General features: G+C 36.7%; 2 protein-coding genes across 2 annotated transcripts; one reads left to right on the top strand and one right to left on the bottom strand.

The window, feature by feature from the left end:
* Positions 1-102: 102 nt before the first annotated feature.
* Positions 103-6,797, top strand: LOC137724666 (receptor-like protein EIX2). Its single transcript, XM_068463405.1, has 3 exons — positions 103-551; positions 846-1,793; positions 5,582-6,797. Exons 1-3 carry the CDS (start codon positions 103-105, stop codon positions 6,795-6,797), a joined length of 2,613 nt encoding a protein of 870 aa, XP_068319506.1.
* Positions 6,798-7,956: 1,159 nt separating this feature from the next.
* On the bottom strand, positions 7,957-10,772 carry LOC137725832 (proteasome subunit alpha type-4). Its single transcript, XM_068464635.1, has 2 exons — positions 10,678-10,772; positions 7,957-8,846 (listed from the first exon to the last, which is right to left on the bottom strand). The coding sequence occupies exon 2, from the start codon at positions 8,833-8,835 to the stop codon at positions 8,083-8,085; it is 753 nt and encodes a 250-aa protein (XP_068320736.1). The 5' UTR covers positions 8,836-8,846; positions 10,678-10,772; the 3' UTR covers positions 7,957-8,082.
* Between the last annotated feature and the right edge of the window lie 7,503 nt (positions 10,773-18,275).

The following is an 18,275-nucleotide window of genomic DNA, read 5'->3' as shown; positions in this document are numbered from 1 at the left end:
ACTAAGTATCTAGGAACTTTCAGTATACGATGGGATCAAAGCACCAAATATTGCTGGAGTCAACCAAGCTCTTCAAGGAGTTCCCGTTATCACTGCATTTTCATGGTAGATTTATTAGGTTATGATGGGAACGTTCCAATTACAGATAATATAATTGACGAAGAAAGACAAGCGCTTCTCATCTTTAAACAACATCTTGTTGATCCTTCTGGTAGGCTTTCCTCTTGGGTGGGTCACGATTGCTGTCGATGGGAAGGAATTCCATGCAACAACAGCACTGGTCATGTCGTGAAGATGGACCTCCGGGATCCATATCCATATACCCAATATGATATGGAGTGGAGCGAGTCGGCTCATGAAGGGTCTCGCTTGAGAGGTAAGATAAATGCATCTCTGTTGAGCTCGAAGCATTTAAATTACCTGGACCTAAGTGATAATGATTTTCAAAGCAATCAAATTCCTAAGTTCTTTGGGGAGCTTGAAAGTTTGCAGTATCTCAACCTCTCGTCTGCATCATTTGAGGGAGAGATTCCCCCTTCTCTTGGTAACATGTCAAGCCTCAATTTTCTTGACCTTGGGTGGAATCAACTCTCATCGTCCAGAAACTTGAATTGGCTGTCTCACCTCTCTTCTCTAAAATACCTTAATCTAAATGGCATTGACCTTAGGAGCACAGGAGGCAGTTGGGCGTATGATATTTTCGTGCTTCCTTCATTGTTAGAGTTACACTTATCTTCGTGCCTAATTGAAAGTCTTCCACTCATCTCACTGCAACACATTAATTTGACATCACTTTTAGTCCTTGATTTGTCACAGAATCATATAAAAAATTTTGCATTTCATAGTTGGCTTTTTAATCTTACCAACCTCATAACACTAAATCTATCCTTTAATGATTTGAGTGATACCCTCCCTAGTGAATTTGCAAATTTCAAATCTATGAAATACCTTGATTTATCTGAAACAGGTTTAAAAGGTCAAATTCCCAAATTCATTGGAAATTTATGCAAGCTAAAGTTTTTGAGTCTTACCCAAAACAATTTTGATGGCGGAATGGAAGAGTTTTGGAAGTCTTTCTCAAATTGTCCAAATAATACATTAGAGTCACTAGATTTATGTTATTGTGGGATGCAAAGCCAACTGCCGGCCTCCTTAGGAATGTTTAAAAGTTTGCAGAATCTCAAACTTGGAGGAAATCATTTGTGGGGCTCAATTCCAGATTCTATTGGAAACTTGTCATCCTTGAAAACACTAGACCTCTCTGATAATGATATGAACGGCACCATTCCAGAAAGCCTGCGACAACTCTCGGAGCTTGTTTTCCTATTTCTGTCTGATAATTCATGGGAAGGTAATCTGACTGAAGCCCATTTCATAAATCTTACCAGATTACAATATTTTCTAGTAAGAGACAAAAAATCCCACATTTTTGACGTGACCTATGATTGGGTTCCTCCCTTCAAACTCCACACAATTGAGATCATAAACTGTCGGGTAAGTCATGGTTTTGGGGTATGGCTTCAATCTCAAACTGAACTAATCGATGTCACTCTTAGTGGTAATGGAATATCTGAAGATTCCATACCAGAGGAATGGTTGTTGAAGATATCTTCCCAACTCATCTTTCTAGACTTATCTTATAACCAATTTCGTGGAAACTTTCCATCCCATTTGAAATTTCCAAATTTAGACACCATTGATTTGAGTCATAATAAGTTGAAGGGCCCACTTCCACTTTGGTGGTCCACTAATTTCTCTGTCCTTTCTCTTGAAAGAAATTTATTTTCCGGGCCAATTCTGTCACGCCCCAATCCCGACATACGTACAGAATTGACACGTGGCGTCAACAAAAATCCGTATCTATCATATCCCACCTCCGGGATATGGCCAAGCACAACCCAGTAATCGAATCACATAGTTATTTTCGTATGCTTTATGGCTGCATCTAACCTCCATGTTAGACTGCCTACGTACCCTAGACAGGGATCAAGCCATTCGTAGTTCGTCATGCACAATAATTGACATATAACACAGTCCGATTAAGTCGAAAGGTATAACATTTCTCAATCAGTCAATAGAACTTGACAAACATGAAAATACTAGACTCAGGGTTACATAACAACCCATCTGAAAATCATGATTTCCCCTCCAACAATATATAGGCCATTATGTCACAACATGATACCGCAATTCACAACATATATCATTTCAAAGAATCAACGATGTATAATACCATTCTCTAGCCACATTTATCAACAAGTCTAGTCATAACAATAACCATGGTATCCAACATAACAATCCCACATGACGATTAACATATCCCACTTCAACCCTCACATAAATTCCTCACGTTTCCCGCATAAATTCGCGTTTCATAGCGAGTAACATATTTAAGAATTAACAAAGAACATATTAACCTCTAGAAACATTAATCAACTAAAATACTCATGATAACTCCACTCATATCCAACGTCATTCCACAATCACATCAATCAATAATGTCAACCATCACATCATCAATAACACATACAACAAGTCGAAACGCAAGGCTAGAGCAACACAATTCAGTTGAAGACTACATCTTTGGAAAAGGGGATTTTGGACCGCACAACGGACCAAGGCTCCAAAAGGGATTCCGGACCATCACTCAACGGAATCCAAACAGAACTCAGTTCCAATCCACCCAACCGAATTGAACGGAAGTCCAAGAAACATAACAACGGCTCGAAGGAACAAGACATGATTCAAGTTACCCAATTCACGAAACTCAACGAAACAAAGCAATATTTGAGTAAAACCCACATCACAATGGGTCATCGGTCATTTACTAGCCTCACATCTCCCAAGCAATTCAATATGCATTACAATCATGTGTCATAGCCATTTCCAATACCCAAGTTACATCACATTTCACTTCATCATACTAATCACTATACTTCCAACATTATAATTCAATACATAGCTTGTAACATATCAAGGAATCACGAAGTACAATATTAACATTTAATTACGTTAATCAATCAATGAGATAACATATCATTTCACGAATTTAATTAAAGAACTCTACATAATTCCCAATTTGGGTTAAGAATAATAACATGGTAATTCTAATTTATTTTCACAATATCTATTGTGGGTAATTCCCATCTACTCGAATTTAGGATTCTAAATCACCTTACGGAATGAACAAGAGCAAGGTTTCCAGACCACTCAACGGAATCCAACAACATTGGGTTCCGGACCACTCAACGGAACCCAAACCAAGATACGATTCCGGACCGTCACTCAACGGAATCGCGGAGTGGAGTAGGAAGAATTCCGGACCATCACTCAACGGAATCCAAACCAGGATACGATTTCGGACCATCACTCAACGAAATCGCAGAGTAGAATGTGTAACACCAATCGATAAAACAAGACATGGATCAAGTTACTCAAGGTACAAAGACTCAATGAAACGAGAATGAATAATGACACGAGGGTTGAAACATGTTTCGAAGCAACAAACCCCATAACAATGGATTAAAGGTCCACTACTAGCTCTCGCATTTCATCACATCAATCCAATCATACAATACAAACCATATTTCCAATCCACAAGTCATATCATACTTACTGAAAATAGATCACTGGCCACAAATAAAATAACACTTCAATAGAATTCACATTTAATTAACATAGGTCTATGGCGTATGTATATATATAATTCACATTTCAATATGCAATTCGAATCACTTTTCCACAATATTACCCATCCATAATCAAACCACATTTAATAAAAAATAGATCGATGGCCAATTATAAAAGAAATCACATTTTAATAGCTTAGTTTGGTTAGTAATGTGTGCTACTTGTATTTATACTCTTGATTGTACTTTTGTGTTCCGATTAGGCTCTTCAAAGGAACAAAAATTAATATTATCTAAAGAAAGTACACTGATTATGGAATCTACCACTCAAATAATATCACTCAATTAGTAGTAAAGAAGATTAGAAAGGAAACTGGAAAAGAAAATAGATGTGGCAAAAAGAAGTACTCTACTTCTCCACAAAATCTGCAGAAAATAGCACTATTAGACCAAGTTTAGGCTCCCTTTGGGACATTCCAAACTAAACCAAATCATGTGATATTATATGGGTTTTGAAGCTTGTGTTCTGTACTTTAAAAGCATACAAAGTTTGTAGAAAATGGAGCTCTAAATTGGAAGTTATGCCAAAAGGAAAAACGGAGTCTTGAAACTGGAAACCCAATTTTCTGCTGCTGTTTGGCAGCCCACGACCCAAACTTAAAGAAGGTTTTGATCAACCAAAACTCAACGAAATTGAGTGAAACCAATTGGGTTACGATCATGAGCATATATACTTTCAACACACTAAAAATTTTCTCCAAAGGAGCACATGAAGGCCTAGAAATTAAGAGCCAAATAAGGCTACTCGAAACTTGAGTTTTCTTTGCAAAGAAATCAATTTTCTGCAACTTACGTAACAACCCACTTCCAATTCATATCACACATCCCAAAATACTTCCCGGTAGTCCAGAAGTCATGTACACAACATCCAAAACTAACATGACTCAAAATTAACCAGACATTGACCTTTGAACCAAACCCTTGATCAAGAAATTTGATCTACACACCCAACAATTGAATCTTTGGAAACCAAGCTAGACATAGGTTCACATGGTCACTAGAAGGTATTTAAAACCTAGACAACACTCGGGAACGATCCCACGCACTGCCACACGCGGTGGAAGCCAAGTTGGAGAGTTTACAAACCCCGAATTTCAACCTTAACTAGAGGAGCTCAAATTTATGTGGTAGCTAGAGCTCAACAAGGGAAACACTTTTCACAACTAGGCCGGCGATAAATTCTAACCGGAAACAGTCCAATTTCACTGGAGAAAACCGGATTTCTAGGTGTTCTAAACACCCAACTCTAAAATGAATACGAAAGCACAAACTAAGCATACCCACTTGAAGATTATGAAGAGTAGATGAAGTTTCATACCTCACTCGAAGGAAATCGTTGCCGGAATCACCGGAAAGATGATAAATCCGCCGGTAAGGTCGTGGACTTTGCGACCTCGAACTGCACGGATGGAAAAAGAAATGGGAAAATATAAAATCACAGAGATGTAGAGCTCGTTAAGAGCTTTCCAGGGACACCAAGATCATCCAAAACGGAGCTCGGATGAAAAAGATACAAGCGGGTCAAGTTTGGTGGTTTTATGGGTCAAATTTCCCCCTAAAACGGTTTTGTTCAGTTTCCCCCTCCCATTTTCTGAAATCCCCCCAATTTATAGCATTTTGGTAATATAACCAAAATGCCACCAACTTCAAACGACTCTAACTTCTCCGTTCAGACTCGGACATAAGATCTGTTTGCGCCTACGCGCTCATGGAATCGAACTCTACCTAACCAATTCAAGAGTTGACCGAAAAGGTCGAGAAAATTAGAAATGACTAAAGTACCCCTCACTTCGTTTTCTTAAATTTGGAGAAATAAAGAACTAGTTCCAATCAAATCTTCGAAATACGTCCAGAATAAAATAAAATAATAATTTTGGGGACGGGATACCACAAATTCCCTCCAATATTGACCAATTGATGCCAAATTTAAACATTCTCTCTCTTGCTGAGAATAATTTGAATGACACTATTCCTTCCTCGGTTTGCAACATGCGAAAATTGGAAGTCTTGTCTCCAAGAAGCAATCAATTTTCTGGAGAATTCCCTCATGCATGGAGTGTGGAGAGCCATATGTCGATTCTAGATGTTAGTCAAAACAATCTCTCTCATAATATTCCCACTTCATTGGGGTTATTAAGTTCACTGCAAATATTAAAGCTCAACAACAACAATTTTGGCGGTGAAATTCCTGATTCCTTGCAAAATTGTTCTAGCTTGATGAGTATTGATCTTGGAGACAACAAGTTATCTGGCAAAATACCACAGTGGATAGGAGGATCAAATGTACACATGTTCTTTATGCTACGATTACGGTCCAACTATTTGAGTGGACATATTTCCCAACAACTGTGCAATCTTCAGCACCTTCATATCCTTGACCTTAGTAACAACAACCTTTCAGGTACTATTCCCATGTGTTTGGAGAATTTGACTTCGTTGGTGGATGATCCAGATACAAACACTATTACTTTTGGTGAGCAAGCCACACTCACGCTAAAAGGAAGAGAGCTTGATTACAACACGACCCTAGGTCTTGTAAAGATCATTGATCTTTCATCAAATAATTTAGAAGGTGAAATCCCTGAAGAAATAAGCAGCCTCATTCTATTGGGCACTTTAAATTTGTCCATGAATCAATTGACTGGAAAGATCCCCTCCAAGATCGGAAACTTGCATTGGCTCGAAACTCTTGATCTCTCACACAACCGCCTCTCGGGACCGATTCCTCAAAGCTTGTCATTTTTAACCTCTTTGTCCCACTTGAACTTGTCTTACAACAACTTGTCTGGAAGAATTCCTTGGGGAAACCAGCTTCAAACACTCAATGATTCGTCCATTTATATGGAAAATCCATTGCTATGTGGGACTCCTCTCTCAACTAAGTGCCTTGGTGATGACACTTTCCCAGCTAAGGATGCAAAAGACAAGAATGAAGATGGAAATGATGATAAGTTGTGGTTTTATGTCAGCGTGGTACTTGGCTTTATCGTAGGCTTTTGGGGCATTTGTGGCACATTGATCTTAAAGACATCATGGAGGTATGCTTATTTTCAATTCTTTGACAACATCAAAGATAAGGTAGCACTAGCAATTGCAATGAAAGATTGAAAGTGGCTTGTTTCCAAAGAATGTTTTATGAGATTTGATAATACTATGATAATCTGATGTTTTTTCCTTTCTACTTTGTGTTTTTGGTACTTGTAATTTATGTATTGAATAAAAGAATTCTACCACTTGTACTGCATCAAACAATGGTTCTCTATTATCTTCGAGCGATTCATTTGCCGACATTCTTTCTTGGGGTCCGGTAGGAGCGTGTCCTTTTTAAGAGGCTTTGAGTTGCCATTTGTTCTCTTTCATTTCAGATGGGATTCATTGCAATCTAGGGATCAAACACAAGTACAAGAAATAGAGATAATGAGCTTAAATTATACTGCAAAGGTAAAATACAAACTCAATCAAAGATTCCACGCGACGTCTCATCCTTTTATGCATGAAAACCTCTGAACACTGCAAAACAATATGTACAAAAACATAATGAGATCAAACAAATGAAGAAATACATATATATTAATCAGTGAAGACATATATAGGACGCTTCCAAGCTGCAATCACAGTCAATAAGTTACAGACGGACATAACATAAAAGTTGCGCGGGACAAGGACTAGCAGCATGAAAAAGTTGGTCCGCCATTACTTATAAAAGTTGTGCGGGACAAGGACATTACAATATCAAATACAGAAATACATACATATTAATCAGTGAAGACATAGTACACTTCCAAGCTACAACCACAGTTGGTAAGTTACAGACGGACAGGGAAAAAAAAAAATTGTGCAGGACGAGGACTAAAAGCATGAAAATGTCCAACACTTATAAGTTATAAATGAAGTCTGCTGGTGAACAATGTATGCAGGCAACGAACTTACCCAAGTTGAATCACCGGAAAGAAGGCAAATCAATATTGGACACTTGTAAAACTATGAAGTAATCAAAGTATAAATCATATGCCCAACGGTCTCCAAATTGAATGAAATATTTTTCGGATAAGATATCAAATGAAATATTTTGTGGATAAGATTTTAGAATATGATAGCATTCAGATTATCCTCGCTATACAACGAAGGCATGGTTTTTATCTTTTACCCAGATTGTCACTTCGCGTTGTACTGTTGTTAACGTGTTAGATTCCTATGCCTAAGTTCCATGGGAACGTATTTTGAAGACCAAATTCCATCGAGCTTTAATACTAGAATTCAGAAGGAATTGTAGCAAAGCCAAAATCCATCATATGTTTTGAAAGAAATTCATACAAAGTGATGAAACATACAATTCAAATGTTATAATGCCAAATCATATTCTGAAAATCACGTCTAATTATAACAACGAAACCTAAGAGGCCTCGGCGGCAGGTTGAGTCACTCCACTCTTCACCAACAGTTTGCTCAGCGCATCTGGCGAGCACACCTGGTACTTCACTTTACCCGAAGGCAAGACAAAGACTTCCGCTAACTCAAGCTTATCGGATGTCAGACTAGTGCTGTCCATTGTCTTGCTGAGCACCTTCAGTGCAAGCTCAACCGCCTCTTCCCTTGTTATTTCATCCTTGTAGTCCTGCTTCAGCATTGACTGTGCTGCCTGGTTGTTTGCTCCAATGGCTGCAGCCTTCCAGCCGCCATAGTTTCCACTTGGGTCGCTCATGTACAGCTGAAAGCCGTAGTTTTTGTCCCAACCTGCAAACAGAAACGAAACGCCAAATGGACGGAGCCCACCAAACTGCGTGTAGCCTTGTTTGGTGTCACAGAGAGACTGGACTAGTTGCTCAACTGGCATTGGCTCTTGGTAAGCAAATGTGTAGCGCTGTGCTTGGACCCTGGCTGTGTTAATCAGGATGTTGGCATCAGACATTATCCCAGCCACGGCACATGCAACATGGTCATCAATCTTGTACATCTTCTCTGTTGATGTAGAGGTCTGAAGGAGCTTGGAAGTCACCTTCTTTTCACCTACCAACACAACTCCATCTTTCGACAATATCCCAATTGCGGTCCCCGCATTTCCAATGGCCTCCATAGCATACTCAACTTGGTACAAACGACCTTCAGGAGAGAAGATCGTCGTGCGGCTGTCATACCTTCGAGACATTTGATATCACACTGGAAGAATTACAATGAAATTGAATAAATAAAAGCCCACAAGACGTATCAATGGCAATTATCAAAGTTTTTTATAAGAACATGGAATTAAACGAGTCAGGAATGCATCAAATAAACAAGTCATCCTATAGAAACAATAGAAATACGTAATTGAACAAAGAAATCATTGTTAACCATAAAAAAAAAAAAAAAAAAATTGTATTAGAAGAAAGGAATAACACTATTGAAGTGGCTCTTCAAATTAACCGTACAGTGGAAAGGAAGAAAATAATAGTTCTTGCAGGTTCCAGTTAATAAAGTTAAATTATTAAGACAGAATATACATCAGTAACATCACTGAGTTCCAAACTGGACTTGAAGGGGTAAACTTTCCACAAAGTTGTCGGATTTAGAAATAATGCATAAAAGACTGAAATTCTCTGCAAGTTTTTGTAGCTGCATTTTCAATCTAGCTGCATAAAGCTCCTGTTCACGTTATGCTGCTTCAAATCCAGTTGTTCCCAATAGCTGAATATCAAGGTTCCAAACAAAATTGCATACATATATGCCGCTGAATTTTCGGTGAATGGAAAGCTTTCTCCTCACTAATGGCCTTAGCAGGTATGATAAAATTTCAATATGTGGCAAGATTTCCACCCTTTTTTCTGTTTTCATGGATTGGGAATACAGAAAATATTGGTACGTGTCTGCCGATATACCAACCTCCTAACAAACAAATATAAATAACACTTCTTGTATCGTCCACTTTGATGTTATTATCTGCAGTGATCACTAATACATGCAGCAAGAAAGTTACTATCTACTCCTTTAAGTGAACCGCTCAACTACAGGGCCAACTGTTCACGTATTTGCCAGAGTCAAACAAGTCTTACAGCAGTAGAAAAACCACACCAACTTCCACATCAATAAAGATATTATAACGTAACCCTTCAAAGAAACATCTCGACACAATGGACAAGGCTACTAGGTCAATAACTAGCAGAATTTAAGCGTAGACTACTTCTGAGTACAATTTGAAAAGGAAAAGAACAGAACTAGACCCATAACCAATAAACCTGATATTAGCTAATTTACGAGAAGATTCGAATTTAAACCTGAAAACTATATAAATTGTTCCCAGTATCCAGGCTAAAATCCTATACCTTAATTACAACCATAGCTTATTTCCAGTCTTTTCTGACTCTAATTTCCTACCAAAACTATCGGGAATCGATAAAAAATACTACAAGTTCTATAGCAGTAGAAAATTCCTACTAATTTCCACATCCAATGAAGATACTGTAACTTAACCATTCAAGGAAACACATTGAATTTATTTAGCACCGTCGGCGAATCAGAAAAACCGACAAGCCTACTAGGTCAAGAACAAGCAAAGTTTACGCATTCAAAGTCGAACGGAAAGCATTGGAATTAGAATCACAACCAATAAACCCGATATTCGCTAAACATACGAGAAGATTCTACTTCAAAACCAAAAAGATGAAAATTTGATCTCGTTAACAAGGCTAAAGTGACGAAATTCTCAGGAAAGATCAAAATACTATCAATATATGACCTTGAAAAATCAGAAAAGAACAAAATGCTTCATCTTTTACCTTATTCGACTTCTAAAACCGCTGATGAAAAGAACCCAGAAAAAAAACTGTCACTAATTCCTCCTAAACGGCGAGTAATTGGACTGATTGAAAACAAACAAACGGTACCCAGCTGGGGTTTTCCTCGCTCTCTAGAACCCCAAAAATTTAAGCACGAATCAACCATGAAAAGTAATGCGTATGTAAATTCACGACAAAAAATTCAAGTGATTTACACAAAGAGAAGAGAAGCGGACCTGAATGGGTAGATCTTGAGCAGTAGGGAATCGGAGAAAGTCTGAGCAGCAGCAGCTGTGTTCGTATCTCTCTCTCTCTCTCTCTCTCTCTCTCTCGTTTTGTCTTGCGCAAAAGGTTAGTGCTCATCAGTCAATCTGGGCCGTTGCTTTAAAACACGACTTGGATCAGCCCAAATTTATACCCGAACCTTCGGTTTTCGACCCGTTATGTCTTATTTAAGAGCCCCCTTTTCTTGATCACCTGGATTTTTTTTTTTGATTGACGGTCGAAATTTCCTTCATGTAACGATATACTTGTGAGTGAATAAACTGATATCGAATTTTTTAAGAATAAAAATTTGAGACTTCTATCACTTAGTACTATAGTTTAGTTATATTCCTTTTCATTTGTAAGTGAGAGGTTTTAGGTTCGATTCTCGTCAAAGATGAATTCGAACAACATTATTTCTAGTCCATTAAGAAGCTAAGCACATCCCTTTTTCTTAAAGTAAATAATGTCGTTTGCTAAAAAAAATGTGAGATCTTTTACTTACAAAATTAAGTAAAAAAGTGTTAGGACTGTTGCTTTTTTTTGAAGTAAAATAGTGAGATTTTTTTTAAGTAAAATTAAGTAAAATAGTGAGATTTTTTTTTAATGAGAAACCCCAGAGCATTTTTTTTCTTCTTCAATTTCTACTCTTTTACTTCATTTTTTTTTCAAATAGTTTTCGAAAGAGATCCTTGTAGTATTTGTAAACTCCGACTTGAAGAGATCCTATAAGAAAGTGTTAAGACTGTTGCTTTTTTCTTTTTTTTTTTCTTTTTTTTCCCTTCTCTATTAAGTTGTTGCCAAGTAATACTTGGGATGCAAGTAAGGTTACTTGAATTCTTGTAATCCAAATACAACTAGGACAAGTAAATATATCCTAACTCGGAAGAAAATCATGAACGAATTCTTCCTCTCCAACAAATTTGATTGTGTTAAAATCATTTTTCAAGTCTGTATTATTACTGCAGTCTAGTGGTATTTCTCTTCACTTGTAAGTTTGTGTTCGATTGATAGGATCCAAATCTCTAAGCCCTTAATCAACGTGCCTGCAAGTAACACAGAGAATAGAGAGGAAGAGGGAAGGAAGAGAGAGTAGAACTCCTGAATTGTTTTTGTTTATATTTCTAGTGTGCAAATTCTTAATCTCCTTACAAACCAAAGAGCAAGTGCTCTTATACACGAAGAGTGATTACTGCCAGCTGGCACTTCTAACAAATTCTCCTAATAACAAATAAAACCCTCAATTGCAACTAACTTGACTCTTAATTTGTGATTAAGATAATCACAATCCTAAGTTCATCACATTTTGATTCTCGCCAAAAAAGAATTTGAACTACCTTATTATGGCAAGCCAGTGTGAGGGGGCCTAGTTCACTACATCACTCCCTTAATGTAAAAAATATCGTTTGTTCAGGAAAAAAAAAAGTTTGCATTAGTGCTACTAAACTGATCAACTACATAAGTTCGAGCTCAAAATTGAATAAAATTTTGCAACTAGATTTGGCAAGGGTGTGGCAGCCTGTGCTACACTGCAACACATGGGCAATACTTGAAAGCCCCAGTAGTAAGCTATTGTAGTATACCGTCCTTTTAAAAAATTAATATAATATCATGTGAACGGTTAGTTTGCACACATCAAATATTTCACTAACATCTGCTTAACCTTTTGTGGAGTGGGGATAAAAAATAATACTATCTAAAATTATACAAACCGTAAAATTTGGGGACATGCCATTACAAAAATGGATAAATTTTTTTCATGAGTAATCCATCTTCGATCATCTAAGTGGTCATAATTTTATATTTTCTCTTTAGACGTACCTTGATTTAGTATGTTATTTATTTCAATTCAATTATGTGTACTAAACGAGCCCATAACGAGTGGAGTGCCCTATCTAGGACGTGCTTAATGTGACATTGCAACACCCAGTAACCAATAACTTCAATAATCCGCATGGTTACAAATTTGCGTTGCCAGACTATGCAATAATAATATTTTGTGTAACTCCTCTCTACGTTTAAAAATGTTCGACTTGCACATCCACATCCAGAACTTGGAAAATGTGAGAATCTGTGAGTGAGCTACTTACCAATCGTTAATCCCAACTTGCTATAAATTTTTATGTGGTTTGATTACTGTAGTAATTTAGGGTAAAATTAACATGATCTTGATATTGGAAATTCATTTTCCTTCCCATTTGATCCTCTACAGATTCTATGCCAAATGTCAAACCACCCCGTATTTCACTCTATTCCGGCTGGTCATCGATTTTTAAAGGATCAAACAATAACCAGCAATTTGATATTTCAAGTATTTCCACAGTCCGAGTCATAAACGCGAGCACAAAAACCCTAAAAATTAAAGGCCGGTAAGGAAAACCAGTTGATCACTTGATCTAATCATCTTAAGAATTATCTTTGTAATATATTTGTAATATTTACTTTCTTGATTTAGTCTAGTAGATCAAATCTCACCAAATGGGGATCACGGAATCCTAGCCTTAGAAATAGGTGTGGTTGAATGTTGTATTTGTATCTATATCATGTATTGTTGACAATGAGAGCAATCAGAAAATCATTCACCCAATTACCTATTATTCAAAGAAATGTGCTATCTACACATCAATTTTTACTTCTCACACACTCCTTGTTAATTTCTATCATTTGATATTCTTCAATTCATCTGATCCAATGATCAAAGATTAAAAGAGTGTGTGAGAAATAAAAAAATATGGGTGAATACCCCCTTATGTAAACTCTTACCAAATTCTCCGTTCAATCTTCCTTAATTTTTATTCTTAAGATTGTATCAGAGCACCATCCTAAGACTATCTCCAACCGAACGAGGGCCAAAAGGCTCGTTTTAACCCTCTGGCCCTCTAAAATATTAATATTTTAATAAACAGTACATGGTCATATTTGTCTCCATCTCTAACCGAGGGCCAAAGGGCCATTGGGCTCAGTTTAGCCCTGTCACAAAAAACCATCTCCAACTAAGGGTCAAATGATCATAGAGCCAAACATAATTTATTACTTAAATTTAATGTTGTTTAATGTTGTTTCATATTGTTTAATATTGTTTCATGTTACTTAATTTAATTTAATGTTGTATAATGGCTTAGGAAGTTAAAGGAAAAAAAAAAAGAATTGTTCAAAAAATAAAAAATAAAAAAAGGCCTACCATTCATGTCAGATATAACTAACAGGAATAAGTACAATTCTGTCAGATATAACCGACAAAAATAATGAAAATTATGGCCAGCCCGGAGTTGGCTGGCTGTGTCACGTCCCGGATCCGAAGTCGGTAATAAAAGCTCGAACCCAAATCCAAAACGTGAGTTAAAAACTAAATAAATAAAATAAAACTGAAATAATAGAGTGAAAAATAAAATTCTTCTTATAAAAAGAAATCCAGAATTTTTTGCAAGGCTAAAAATAAATAAATACAATTCTAGCCTCACATCTAATTCGTTCTCATCCCATCTACCCTCTTATACTGTTTAGTTCGTAAACCTACATAACAATATAGGGGTGAGCTTCAACAGCTCAATGAGGACATAACCTTGTCCCAGTAAATTGACAATATTAAATTAAGTGTCACGAAATCATATAGCCAAATATCAAATCATTATTGCTAATAATGCATGAATGCAATGCAACCTCTTCAATTACCCTCGTTAATTTATATAATAAAACACTCGGACATGCACGTCCATACCGTGCATTTTACCTCTGCAGTGATGGTTCGAATGTTCTAATATACAAATTAACCCCTTGTAACTCAATCATCCAAATTTCCCCTTTTATTAGTCATCTTGCCAAAACCCTTCGTTGCCAATCCCGAATTACCCAAAAGAAATTCTACACTGTGGGCTCGCCTGAGACTTGGTACCTACTAAGAGTTTAGCTCAACTACACAAAAGATCATTTCCAACTACCCTCATTTCCAATTCCTTCTCACCTTTGAAACTCCAACCACAAGACCAATTATGAATGATTCACAAATACTTTCATTTATCATTCACATATACCATAGTACATTCTCAACCAATAGCATTTCACCAATAATTCCATAACCAATAACAAGTAAACATGCAAGAGTAGTATTTGTCCAATTAGCAACCTAGATCACATTAATCGATCAACAAGATCGATAATAATAATAATATAATGCTTCACGAAATTTAATAAAGCCAATCTCCGTAAAGGTTTGCCGTATTTGCCTTACCTGGATTCCAAAGCATTGCTCCGAGATAATAACACAAGAAGCCACAACTGATAAGCTCCTATTCACAAGTATAAGAAAATCACTATATGAAAGACAAGAACTTTAATCCCAGTCAAAGCACTTGAGATTACTAACTTAACAACACCCATTTCAAATGCCCTTTTGGTTGATCTAAAATAATAACATGGTCATAACAGAACGTTTGAATGAGTACAACTTGCAGAACAAGGGACATGTGAAATACAAATATAAATATGCATGCTGTCTTCTTGGTGTATAACCTGGGAACATAACTTTAGCCAATAATTAAATAAAGTCTTTCATATGATTAATGAATAAGTATATTAAACCACATATATAAGCAAATTACCAAATGCATGACATGAACTCTAATCCTAAGCTTATCGATTCCGCAATACTAATTCACAAGTTAATTACTATATGCTGATCAACTCCAAACACATGCTTTACTTGATACAGTTGAAACTATACCTATGAACATATGCAGATAGTTCCATGCCGAGAAAGCTAGCTTGGTTTACTCAGGCTTGTGCAAAGTTATATGCATGAATACCAGCATATACATAAATGGTTTCTCTCAAACCAATAAGAAAGATATATGTTCGAATTAATATGCTCAAGCCCTCTTTTATATAACAACCTCTAATAAAGGTAAGAGATCATATTTAGCATGTGATAATTATGTATAGGTTCAGTCCTATCACTTTTGTGTAGGTAAGATGATCTCCAATTGTAAAGTCTGATAGCCAAACGTCTATGCAGATATACATACATATATAATACAAACCAACAGAGATGAAACACGACTGAGTTCTGTTGGAAACCTGTGTTACCTACCTGTGTTATGTGGGACTGCCAGTCCCACATTGCCCATACACCATCTACAACAACTCTTTATAAGTGAGTTCACTCACTTATAGTTTGAATTGAATTGGGCCAAAGCCATGGACCTTGGGCCTTAGACTTGGAGAGTTTGGGTGTATATATTAAATGTCAAAGATGGGCCTTGGGTGTAGAATTGGTTAATTTGCCTCCTGGAAATAAACCAATAGGACACAAATGGATTTTCAAGAGGAAATTGAGACCGGATGGTACCATAGACAAGTACAAGGCTCGTTTAGTTGCCAAAGGGTATCGTCAAAAAGAAGGACTTGGCTACTTTGACACTTATTCACCAGTCGCTAGAATAACATCTATAAGGTTATTAATAGCTATAGCGTCTGTGTACAATCTTGAAATACATCAAATGGATGTCAAGACTGCATTTCTAAATGGTGAATTAGACGAAGAAATATATATGGATCAACCTGAAGGTTTCATTATCAAAGGTCAAGAAAAGAAAGTTTGCAAGTTGATTAAGTCATTATATGGACTCAAACAAGCGCCTAAGCAATGGCATGAAAAATTCGATCATAATATGATTACGAATGGATTTGTAATCAATGAAAGTGATAAATGCATTTATGTTAAGAAAACGAAAAATGCTTGTGTTATTATATGTCTATATGTTGATGACATGCTTATAATGGGAACAAACAAAGATGTGATTAACTCCACAAAGAAAATGCTAAATTCTAGTTTTGACATGAAAGATATGGGATTAGCTGATGTGATTCTTGGAGTTCGAATTCTAAGGAATTCCGATGGATATGTCCTAACTCAATCACATTATGTGGAGAAGGTTCTAAAAAGATTTGGACATTATGATTGTAAACCTGCAGTAACTCCTTTTGATCCCATTCATAAACTTACTAAAAACGAAGAAGAGAGCGTATCTCAATTGGAGTATACCCAAGTTATAGGTTGCTTGATGTACATTATGAATTGTACAAGACCTGATCTTGCTTATTCAATAAGCCGACTAAGTAGGTATTCAAGTAATCCTGGAAGAGATCATTGGAATGCTTTAATAAGGGTATTAAGATACTTAAAGCATACAATGCACTATGGCTTGCATTACACTCAATATCCCCCCGTATTAGAAGGATATAGTGATGCAAATTGGATTTCAGGGAGCACAGACAGTAAATCCACAAGTGGATATATATTTACACTTGGTGGAGCAGCTGTGTCATGGAAATCATCCAAGCAAACATGTATAGCACGTTCAACAATGGAATCAGAGTTTATAGCCTTAGATACAGCTGCTGATGAAGCTGAATGGCTTAAACATTTTCTGGAAGATATTCCATTCTAGCCCAAGCCTGTGACTGCAATATGTATACATTGTGATAGCATGGCTGCACAAGGTCGAGCCAAAAACGCTGAATATAATGGGAGGTCGAGACATATAAGGCGACGACATAAAACCATTAGACAACTACTCAAGAATGGAACTATTTCCATTGATTATATTAAATCTAAGGAGAATATTGCCGATCCTTTGACAAAAGGCCTATCCAAGGATCAAGTGGCATTTACATCGAGGGGAATGGGTTTAAAGCCAACTCAATGAGTTATAACTTGACGGAAACCTAACCTAGCTGATTGGAGATCCCATGGTCTAGGTTCAATAGGCAAACTAGTTGAGGGAAACTCAAAGTAAGATACACACAATCTTTACTCATTCTTATGATGGAAAACAGTGTGTTGCCTGTTAGACGAAAAGGGTGAATAACTATTCTTAATAATGCTAATATCTTATGATTAAGATGAATAGAACAGGATATTCTTTATTAGCATTACCTATATGAGATTGATGTGGGGTCGCATCTTTGAGAATTGGTATGGCTACAATTCTCTAAAGGTCTCATGAAATCAGGATATGTTCAGGACCAAAATGAACTCAACCGTATGAATTGACGTGTGTTCAGATGTGATATGTGTGGTACTTATTGTTTCGATTTTACTATAAGAATGATCAGTTCAAGATAGTAAATTCACTGCTTCATTAGGTAAAACCGATAAGTACTCACTAGAGAAGGTTCAAGTCCAAAAGACACCTATCCCGATGCGTATCATATCTAAGTTCTCTGGAAGTACATTACTACTAATGTAGCTAGTATCTTATTTTCAATTCAAATGTGGGGTATTGCTAGAGTTTGAATAGAAAATGTGGGGTATTGTTGGAAACCTGTGTTACCTACCTGTGTTATGTGGGACTGCCAGTCCCACATTGCCCATACACCATCTACAACAACTCTTTATAAGTGAGTTCACTCACTTATAGTTTGAATTGAATTGGGCCAAAGCCATGGACCTTGGGCCTTAGACTTGGAGAGTTTGGGTGTATATATTAAATGTCAAAGATGGGCCTTGGGTCTTGGGGCTCTTGGGCTCGGATGGACGAAAAACACAAGTTACGTTTTTTATTTTTTGGAT

Source organism: Pyrus communis, chromosome 2, assembly GCF_963583255.1.
Source record: "Pyrus communis chromosome 2, drPyrComm1.1, whole genome shotgun sequence".
NCBI classification, from domain to species: Eukaryota; Viridiplantae; Streptophyta; class Magnoliopsida; order Rosales; family Rosaceae; genus Pyrus; species Pyrus communis.
The sequence above is the reverse complement of the archived record's forward strand: the minus strand, read 5'-3'. Positions and strand labels throughout refer to the sequence as shown.

Coding starts and splice junctions, on each gene's coding strand:
- LOC137724666 (XM_068463405.1), top strand. CDS start 103: ATGGTAGATTTATTAGGTTATGATGGGAACGTTCCAATTACAGATAAT. Junction 552..845: donor CCCCCTTCTCTTGGTAACAT/GTCAAGCCTCAA, acceptor TGCATTTCATAG/TTGGCTTTTTAATCTTACCA. Junction 1,794..5,581: donor AGAAATTTATTTTCCGGGCC/AATTCTGTCACG, acceptor CGGGATACCACA/AATTCCCTCCAATATTGACC.
- LOC137725832 (XM_068464635.1), bottom strand. CDS start 8,835: ATGTCTCGAAGGTATGACAGCCGCACGACGATCTTCTCTCCTGAAGGT.